Here is an 11356-nt window from a genome sequence, read left to right on the forward strand (position 1 = left end):
ATTAAAAAATAATTATAAGATTTATCTATTTTATAGATTAATTTAATAATTTATTGATATGATACTTTATTTTTCAACCTGATTAATTTTAAAAAAACTTAGATTGATTCAAGTTAATCCATTTGATTCATAATTTAAATCTTGAATCATTTTAATTTCAAGTTGAGTATTGTAAATATACCATGAAATAATATTGATACCAACTTGGTGATACTTGGTGATAAGATTAAGCTATTTACGCACAATCTCTTTTTTATTTCGTAATTATAGCTAATATACAAATTCATGATAAATAATTGAGTTAAAAGTTAAAACCTATTTCCCTACTCAATTTGCCCAATTCGTATAATTAGTCATTACTCGCAAATCTAGTGTGGATAAAGATTAAGTTGTCATTTCTCTTTCAACTCACTTTATAAAATAAAAATTTATCTTAGGCAGCTCTTCTTTAATTCTCCATGTAATTCGCTAAGTATGGCTAATAATTGAAGATATTTGCACTTACTCAAAATTAATAAAATAATGGAAAATAATCATACTGCCATGGCTTGAAAGAAAACAGGGATGAACAGAGGAAAATCAATGAATCAAACACTTTTCACATTTCAGACACGTTGTATATATAGGAAACATTTTTTTAAGGAGATGATTGGTTCAAGTATCGGATTCATGCATCTTGCTCAAAAAAAGAGCTCACAATAATATTCCTCCGGCCCCATCACCAAACAAGTTGCGAGGAATTGGCATTATCACTCATATAATGGTCTTAGACAGAAAGATAATGAAATAGGACACAGAACATGACACTTGCCAATATTTTTTGAATGAATTACTATTTTTCATTTTAAAAAATATTTATGTTTTGTATTATTTACGCTTTATAAAAGGGGAAAAAAAATAAAGAAAGGGGTTAAAGCTCTGATAATATGAGCAGGGCGGCCGGACTTTGAACGAATACTGGCTTAGCATTAATGACACCAACAAGCAAGTTGGGTGTATTATATAATACAAGTTGTTGCTCATGGACAATTGAACATTAAATTCAAATAATTCTGGTGGTGGACGTGTCAAAAGTGACCGCACTGGTACCAGTATTCTGACGATATAAATCTATTTCAAAACAAGAAATTCCGACCATATATATCCAAGGCTTGACTGTTGATTGTGGTGCCGGCGCCGGACTGACGGCAACATTGAATGAGATTGGTCACAAAAACTCCAAGATGCAGCACCCAGTCATTAGTGAGGCTTTGATGAAGAAACAGTGACAATCCATAGAATTTTTTTTTAAAAAAAAATAAAATTGGGAATCTAATGCGATAGAAGTGACTATGTACTATGAATCGTTAGGCACCAAAGGATAAGTGAGTGCATGGCTGCCGAGTAGTCCAGACTCCAGAGATGTGCTATGCAAGGACCACTCTACGGTGTTTGTGATACACGTGTCCCTCTCACGTGATAGGACTTCCATCGTAACCTTGTGGAAGAACAATGATCAATTTAGTGCAAACAAGGACTCAAACTAAGAGCTTGAGTCGTGGCGTCCCTGCCTCAATATAAAAGAAAACTCTAAGTGAATATGTCCGGTGATAACAATTGAACTCTTTTTCTAAAATGAGACCAAATCATATTATTATCACCATAACAAAAATGGTGAAAATTACAAAAAAAAAATTATAACAACATAAATAATAAAATAAAGAAACACGAACATAACCTTATCATATATAGCTATCGAACCTATTCAATGAATCAACCCAAGACTTTTAAGTTAAGTTTGTTTTTGAACCACTTAAAAAATTAATCTAATTAAACTTGAATGATTCACTATATCAACTTACAACCTAAGAAGGACCAAGGAACACTTGCACAGATTTTGTTTTCCCCCTAGCTTCCCCTTGAAAAATTTAAATTTTAAGACCACAAGTAGTAAAATTTAAGTTTTTTCCACTTTGGAAAAATATTTCTAATCTTGTCCACCCTAAAAAAATCTTGGCTTTGCCTGTAAGCCTAGGTGACTTGACCAATGTTTTTTTTTTAATTTTTTTTATTTAAAATAAAATTATTTTAATTTTTTATATTTAAAATAAAATTATTTTATTAAAAAGTCTAAATAAACTTTGGTCCACCTACAAATTTATAGTTTAACCCTTCCAATCTGTAACTTTAATTTTGGATTGGGGTGAGTTTTATAGCTATGCCATCATGTTGAGGCCAAGGATGGGTCGTTGATACATTTTTTTGGAGGCCCAAGTTTGAATATCATTGTAAGGAAATAAATATTCTTAAAGTATCATAATGAAAAAAAAATTATGTACAGGGACTAATAAAATTGCATATTCGTAAATTTTGAGGGGCAATGGCCCTTCAAAGCAACACTACAAGCCGCCCATGATGGCGACGGTGACAGCCGACATTGCAGTTGGAGAAATTTCTTTATCTGTTTATTTTTAAATCGTTATCAATATTTTCTTCATTTAAGTCTTATATTTCCAATTAATAGTTTTCTATAAATAAAATTTTAATATGTTAATTATATTATTTAATCTATGTATATTTATAGTTATTTGAGTTTTAGATATTTATACAGGAATGATTGTTTTATAATACCTGTAATAAAAGTTTGAAATCTTGTTTTATTTTGGATGTTGACTTTTATCCAACAGTGAAAAGGGGTGCTATAAAGGTTGATTTCTAGCCTTTTGGCGCACCTTATCTATTTGGTTTAAATTTAGTTTTTATAAAACTAAAAAAAAAACCCTTTCATATATTTTATAAGCGATTAAATTACTTTATTATTTATCAGATTTTTTTATACTAATTTTTAGTTTTTATAAATATCAAATTATTCTATATATAATTAAACATTTAAAATATATTTACTCTATTAGATTTACAACTAATAAAAACTAATAAATTTTTTTATTAGAATTTACGATTTAAGAAATATATTGAAAGGGAAAAGAAACATAAACATGATGGGGAAATTTAATATTAAAATAATATGTTTGAATACAGAAAACACACTTAAATTTATTTCTCATCTCTAATGAGTCTGAATTCAACACTTGCTAGAAACTTTTCCAAGCCTCTACATAATTTTATTAATATTTTATATTAATTTAATATGTATTATTTTATATTGATAGCAGATGATCATGTTTGATAAACTAAGTGACTCGATATTAGCTAAAAGTCACTTGGTTTATTAGATATCACCTATTATTGTCATGTTTATCGTTTATTCTAACTTACCAGACATGATCACTTGCGACTACTTACCAATTATCTGAGTTTTTTTATATTAAATCATCATATATTTTAATGATAAAAAAAATATATCAAATTAACTTAAATTAAAAAATTAATTATTTATCCAACTCATCAATTTTTCTACTACTAAATATAGACTGGAATACTTCTCCCACTCTGTATTTCAAGATCTGTGAATTAAAAGAGAGATGAAACGAATTAAGAAGAAAAGATAAAAATAAAGAAGGAAAAAAATAATTAATATTATCTATAGATTGCTGCCCCCTTGCAAAATTAGTTAACATCCTGGAATAAATTTCAACGTAAATACACCTTGTTTATATCCTCATATGTGGCCGTGGGATATCCCTTGGATAATAAATTCGACTGAAAATTAAATGGTTGTCTCCATCAACCTTTAGCAACCCTTTCTTTTTGGAGGACTTTCAAAATTCAACCATTTCCATTAATTAAAAAGTTTCTTGTCTTCTTAAAGGCCTTGAAAGGTTTCAAGAAATCTCACGAAAGGGGGGCTGTATCTGCTCCCCGTCATCAATGTACAGTATAATCTCTGTAACACATTGTATGGATCCTTCATATCGTGTCCTCTTTATTGCCAGTCTTTTCAAATTTAACTTGTCACAAGAAACCCTGACTTTAATAACACTTGCATCTGCACATCATTTCATCGATAATTAACGATTAGAGGCGGAGATTTGTCCTTAATTTCACATGAATCCTCCTCTAATTTCTTGTTAGTGTGCGAAACTCTTAACACCATCCTTGTTTATGCCGTAATGAAGAGGTACTGCAGTATGTTAATTGAATTCTTGTCATGGTTTTGTTGGTTAAATTTATGTGATTTGGATATGAATTTGTCCGATCTAGCTGGCTACCATTTCTCTCTCTCTCTCTCTCTCTGAGTTAATTCTGGCTGAGAGCTCTACTTCCTTTTCTTTTCCCATCGTTTCTCAGGGACGAGGGACCCAAGTCACTACGAGTGGTACAGAAAAAACTGCATCAGAAATGCTTTCGTGATGCACGACAATGTCTACATAAATGCCCTCACACGCATGTAAAACCTGCTCCAAGGAAGATGATCGAAGTAAAATATTTGGAAACCACAAAAATTAATATCAATTAACACACAAACGTACTAATTTGAAGAAGTCCCTGTCGTTGAATAATAATAATAAAAAAAAAAAACTCTTAAAAAGAGGCTCAAATTGAGTTTTGAATCTAAAATCCTCAAATCGTGATCTTTCATCTCATAAAATTTTATCCACACCCTTTTTCCTCAACTTCAAGTTTTCTTAATTTCATGCTTGAAGTAATAAAAATGAGTAATTTTCTATACCGGAAAAAACATTAAGACTATAAACTTGAACGTAAGCTATATATATATATATATATATATATATTGTTATTGTGGAGAGAGACAATATACATCACTTAACTAAACAACTATGAAGTACCAGAAAACCACTCAAAATTCAAGATTTGTATAGCAGTGAAAAACATTCAACTGTCAATGCTAAGCTAAACTGTCCAAGACATCCAATGACGATGAAAAGCTTGCCACTTTGTTTGAAGAAATGCTGCCACGTGGAAAGGATAATTAGAAATGCCTACAAGGTCGGGTGACATCGGCAAGGTGATGACATGAACGAGCGATTATGGGACCACCCCCGCCGCCGTACGTCACTAAACTCACGTGCCTAAAAAACTCTAAACCTTCCTAATCTGGTCCTCCCAATTACTAACAAGATCAAGAACACCACTCCAAATCTTGTACTACATTGCTTGCTTGTTACTATTAAATACTCTATAATCCTCTATGTACTAGAGCTTATTTTATCATTTCAATTATTTAAATCTTTCCCAAGTTTATTTTTAATTATTTCTTTGTTCAAATCGCCCCCTTTTTTGCTGGTATATATAGGGTTAGTTAGGTGATGAAAATTTTCAAGACAAAAACTTGGTTGCCAATTAGGAACAAGTGCAACGAAACCCAGAAGTCATAGACCATCAATTGATTGTCCGATCAAAAATCTCAGATGGAATCTTCTTTGTTTTACCATGATCAACACCTAAATTCTGATTTCTCCCCTGAATGCTCTTTTGGTTCTTTTGATTCATTTTCATGGGATGAACTTCTTTTCCAGAGCAATTCACTTCCCTTTAACACTAATGACTCTGAGGAAATGGTCCTTTTTAATGCTTTAGCCAATGGAGCGCCCAAGGAATCCTCAGAATCTAATTCCTCAAGTGGAATCAAGGAAGAGGAAGTGACTTCAAATGCGAAAGAAGAGGAGGAGGCTAAGAGAGAGAAATCTTACAGAGGGGTTAGAAGGCGGCCATGGGGGAAGTATGCTGCAGAGATAAGGGATTCTACAAGGAATGGCATCAGGGTTTGGCTAGGGACCTTCGACAGTGCAGAGGCAGCTGCTTTGGCGTATGATCAAGCAGCATTTTCCATGCGGGGTTCGATGGCTGTTCTCAATTTTCCGGTGGAGATGGTGAGAGAATCACTTCAAGACATGAATTATAGATGTGAAGATGGGTGTTCGCCTGTGGTGGCACTGAAGAGGAAACACTCCATGAGAAGAAAATCAAAGAGTAGGAAAACTAAAGTGAATCAAGTACCTCTTTCTAGGCCACAAAATGTGGTGGTTTTGGAGGATTTGGGAGCTGACTACCTGGAAGAGCTTCTGAATTCATGTGACAGTTCTAATTCTTGGTGAATTCAGACCGTTAGCATCTCCTTAATTCCTTTATTTGTCAATACTTTTCTTCTTTTCAGACCTCTAGTTTTTTTTTTTTGTTTTTTCCAAAGTTGAGGAGAGGGGTATGTCGTGGCATGAGTTTTTTTATCCCTTGTTAATCCTAATTTTTAAACACCACGTAAAGTTTGTTTCCTTTTCATTTACTAGAAGGCCGAGGGAGCCATGGGCTGCATAGTGGATATAATAGTCATCTCTCTTAATCTACTTTATTTCTAATGTAAGCAAGATTCTCTCTATAAAGTGGAAAATGATGGAATGTTAAAAAAAAAAAAAAAAAAAAAAAAAAACACCCTGCACAATTGCCTTTATCTCCTCCCCATCAATTAATTACTGCAGTTTGAAGGGCAGCAAACATACAAAAAATGACTCCGAAGTCCAAACAAAGCAAGCATCAAAAATCTCTTTCCTTTTCTGACGAACTTGTTCATTTTAAGATCCAAGCTGGTGTTAATTAAGTGGCCATTTTATGGACCAGTTTGACAAAATCAAAGATCTGATATTGTATGTTGATCACTAAAGTGAACCTATGTGACGACTTTTCCCTCTCAACTCCCTTCGTTTGCTTCTACCTGGTCGAAAAGAAAACAATGTGCCCTACACGCTCATTGTTTTGGTAGCGAGGTGTGTGTGTGTGTCTATATAACTATGCTGGTGAAATGTGTTCGATAATTCAAAATATCATACAAATTGTTTTATAAATTACAGCACGTACTTTTTTTTTGGTGAAAAAAGGAAATTGATACAAGATTTTTCTCTCAAATATTAGACTACTATAGCTATTATATGCCCTTCTGAGTGGATTGTGCAATGAGTTACCATAACTATGCTGGTGAAAATTGTTGCCTATATATGATTTAAAAAATGAATTAGAATCAATATATACATTGAATTAAAGGGAAGAAGACTGAAAATAGGATGCAAACAAAGCTGAGCTATGACAGTTCGGACGACAAATAAACCAAAACAAAGATGATATAAATCAGGTGGGTCACCGCCGGACCATGAAATATGCAGCTAGCAAGTGAGATGGTACCAAAACTTTATAAGCAGATTAGCAGACTTCGCTTGAAGTAATCGTAGAAAATTCTGACGTCTCGTTAATATAGGCCAGAAGCTGCAAATTATTGTGAATGGCAATAAGAACTTCAAACCATTGCTATCCTTTTTTTTTTTTTCTTTTTATAAAAAATGATAACTTCATTAAGATATTTTATAGCCAGTAAAAAAAAATAGCTATACAAAGAGACCATTGCTATCATCTATTAACAAAAATGAATGGAGGAGGCGAAATCTTTGTCCCTCTTCACAAATTACTCTTTATTGGAATAATAATTTGTTTATTTAATTTTATTTAATTTTTAATTTAGGTTATTTTTTATTTTCATGGATTATTTTATCTCATGATCAAAATCATAAATTTTAAAAGTTAACTTGATTGATACAGATTTTTTTTTTATCATTTTTTGTAGTTGAATTTTTTTAAAAAAATTTACCCTTAAATATGTTAGGAATACCTTTATATTTTTATAACATTTTAAAAAAAAATTGATTCGACACATCGCATATCACGGTAAATTTAGTTCAAATTAAAATTTGGAGGATTCAATATAAATTTTTTCATCTTAAACTTCAGGATATTAATTAAGGATAGCGATCCACTAGCTAACTTACTTAAATTTCAAGTAAATCAAATCTAGTGAGACCCAAAAACCAACATGGCATTGCCCTTTTTTAGTTTATTTAAAGAAAAGCCTAGGCCCAAAGTGTGTGTGTGTGGCAAGACCCAAAATGAACAGTTTGTGGCAAAAGGATACTCCTTCGTACGCTTATAGCAGTGAGCTAAATTCTCCCTCGTTCAAATCAGAAAAAAAAAAGAAACTACTGATCAGAGGAGGAGTAGAAATTCATTCAGAAAAAAGAAAGAAAAAAAATAATATAGGAGGAAAAATTATTATCCAAACCGGATCTGTGTAGATCAAATCAGTTTTGGTTACTGCAGTAGATTTCTTTGGTTGGTAAAAGTTTTCAGAAGAATTTCAATATGAACAAGAATCCAAAGGGCAATAGAGTGTCCCTTATTTTATTTTTTATTTTTATGATTTATTTTTAAAACACATAAAAATTAAATAAAAATACCAAAATTATTAAAATTAACTAAATTTATTGAAAATACATATTTTTTTGAATTTTTCTAAATTTTTTTAATATATATATAGAAATGGGGTAAAATCTTGGGTTACAACATATAAAATAAAGAGTCATACATTAATCTCGCTTTTATTACTTGTTAAGACAACCTTTTAGGATATGCTAAGTGATTGTTCATATATCATGGATTGTTTTTAGAGATAAAATTGTAATGAGAAAATTATTATATCATAAAAATATTTTACACATAACAAAGATAAAATCACATATTAAATGATTCTATTATTCATTTATAAGAGCTAAGGATTAAGACCGGTAATGATTCAATACTAGTTTCATTTTTGGATAATAAAAATAATTAATATGAAACCAAAATTACAAGAAAAAACTCAATGGAGTAAGGGTTTTAAAAAAGAAAGTATTTACAAATAATAAAGTCATATATTAAAAAATTCCATTATATTTTTGGTCAACTTTTTAGGATAACATCCGGTGACATTATTCACCTAGGAAATGACTTTCCTTCTTTTGTCCACGCTCTTAGTAAATTAGCTAGCTATTTGGATTCGGAGAATATACAGAGGAGAGTCCCCTATCAATCATTCCCTCTTCATCTTCTGTTATGCCAGATCGTTTGAGTTCTTAATAATTAAAGGGGATGAGACTTCATGATAAATAAATAAATAAATAAATAAATAAAAAAAGTGTAAGCCTTGACCAGCCTTGTAGCCCATGTTAAATTAATTATAATAAACATTGATTTTGTACTAAAACACTATTTTTTTTTTATTTATAAATTAATCAAACATATCTAAATAGTCTTAGATTCAAATTTAATCTTATCTTAATTTAGGTAAGATAAAATAAAATTTTAAGCTCGGTCCCCTATAATAAAACCACTTGGTTCTCAAATCAGAAGATAAAAAATTGTCTAGCTCCACTAATGGTTTCAGCTATATGAGAAAAGTTATGATGAGCAGGGAAGTGCTTAGTTAGTATCATTTAATTTAAAGAAACAAAAATAATCAAATTAATTAGCAAATTGTGTATAACTAATGTGTGGGTCCTCATTCAGTTGCAAAAATGCAATTTGTAGCTGTATTTTTTTCTCCGAAATGCTCAGTCCTTCCAATCATCATAAAACAAATTCCCTCTATATTGAAAAATAATTAATGCATGTTTTTTATGATTTTTTTCTTGTAATTTCTCTTTCGTCTTCGTGCATATTTATATAAGGGCAGGTTTTCAGATGATAGCAAGCAAGTTAGGTGACCTTAGAAGAAGTTATAGCACCCAACAACTGATGAAGGATCGATGGATCATTCTTTCTTCAACCACCCAAATCTAGAATTCTCGCCATCATCTCCCTCCAGCTCTCTAGATCTATTGCAGGATGATCTTCTTTTTAACCCTCATGATAATTTCTATCTATTCAACTCAAATGACTCCGAAGAGACGCTTCCATCTGATGTTCCTTTCACCGAAGCCAAAGAATCTGCTACTAGTGTTTCCTCCGATGTTCCACCAAATAACAAAGCCGAAGACTTGCCGGAACTTGTTTCCTCGAATGAGATCAAGGAAGAGGGAGCCGCTCCGAATGCTACAGAAGAAAATCCCGGAAGGGAAAAGACCTATAGAGGGGTCCGAAAGCGGCCGTGGGGAAAATACGCGGCGGAAATAAGAGATTCCACTAGAAATGGAGTGCGAGTTTGGCTAGGCACATTTGATACTGGTGAAACAGCTGCTTTAGCTTATGACCAAGCTGCATTATCCTTGCATGGCTCTAAGGCTGTCCTCAATTTTCCGATTGAGGAAGTGAGAAAATCATTAAGAGAAATGAAGAGTGGTTCAGAAGATCAGTACTTGTGCTCCCCAGCCGAGGCACTGAAGAAGACTCATTCCAAAAGAAGGGCAGTGAGTCGGAAGGGGAAGGGGAAAGGGAACGGCTTAGCAACCAAAGAAGTGGTGGTGTTCGAGGATCTAGGAGCTGAATATTTGGAAGAACTTTTAAGCTCTTGCGAGAGAGGTACTGCTCAATGAATCAGCATCTCCGTCAGGATCTCACTACCGCTGTCTTTTAATTTCCAATTTGATTTTGTATATTTTTCCTTTTTTGTGTGTGATTTTTCGTTTCACTAAGAAAAGAAAAAACTGGGAGAATCTAGGAGAGAAAATGTTAGTAAGAAAAAACTGGATGAAATTTTAGTTTCCATGATTCTGCTTCTCGAAAATAATACCAAAATAAAACCCAATTAGTTGGGTAATTTCCTTCCAGATATCAGAACAAGATATGAATTTTTTCTTACGTTCATATGTTCACAAAAATCCACATTAATACTCTTTGAACATAGCTCTATAAACATCGTCAATATTCTTTGAACTTCCGTAATTAATAATGTTCCAAAATAAGATGTGTTTTCCAAATATGGCATGAATAATCTTTTAGCACTGTGAAGTACGTTTCAAGTATATGTAATTACATCTCTGTTCCTATCAGTTTAATTATTCTTAAAAAAAAAAAAAAAAAATACTACGTTGTAAGTATCTGATGTTGTTCCATTTTAACTTGACCGTGCATAATTCTATAGATATAAAAATATATATCATACTGGTCTAATTAACGTCCACCATTCTAAAATGAAAAAAGAAAAAAAAAATCTTAAAATGACATTTTTCACCGTGCACCAATGACATTTTCCTCTCCCCTCGTTCCACATTTCATTACTGGTCTAATTAGGATACACCATTGTTCATAATCTACACACTTTTTTTATTTTTATTTTTTTTTTATAATAGTCGAGGTTATCTTATTAATTGTTAGAAATTAAATAAATCCCTGACAAAGACACACCTTGAACAACACAAACTCATAATATTGATTAAAGTCGAAATTAAATTGAAATTAATTTATAAATAAATATTTAAATGAAGATTTTGAGGATTTGTGCTCCTAAACATTAGGTTGAATTAACCAACTCTTAAGCAATGTCAAATGACTACTCAATCTAAGACTTCAATTTTTAGGTGAGAGTAAAAATCTATCTTTTTTTATCATTCACACACACAGTAGCTATTTGCTAGGATGAGATCTCATTATTGATGAGAGAAACTTCATGTTCTTCTGCCGCAATCAATGTCTAAGATGAGAAAATAATTATAATAAATAAAGC

The 11356-nt window shown here is 31.8% G+C and overlaps 2 protein-coding genes across 2 annotated transcripts; both read left to right on the plus strand.

Moving 5' to 3' along the window:
• The first annotated feature begins 4839 nt into the window (after window positions 1–4839).
• LOC118062188 (ethylene-response factor C3) lies at window positions 4840–6155 on the plus strand. Its single transcript, XM_035075904.2, has one exon. It carries the CDS (start codon window positions 5310–5312, stop codon window positions 5994–5996), a length of 687 nt encoding a protein of 228 aa, XP_034931795.1. The 5' UTR covers window positions 4840–5309; the 3' UTR covers window positions 5997–6155.
• A 3073-nt stretch (window positions 6156–9228) lies between these two features.
• On the plus strand, window positions 9229–10428 carry LOC118062187 (ethylene-response factor C3). The gene has a single exon (XM_035075903.2). The coding sequence runs from the start codon at window positions 9501–9503 to the stop codon at window positions 10224–10226; it is 726 nt and encodes a 241-aa protein (XP_034931794.1). The 5' UTR covers window positions 9229–9500; the 3' UTR covers window positions 10227–10428.
• The last annotated feature ends 928 nt before the right edge of the window (window positions 10429–11356 follow it).

Source organism: Populus alba, chromosome 5 (genome assembly GCF_005239225.2).
Source record: "Populus alba chromosome 5, ASM523922v2, whole genome shotgun sequence".
Lineage (NCBI taxonomy): Eukaryota > Viridiplantae > Streptophyta > Magnoliopsida > Malpighiales > Salicaceae > Populus > Populus alba.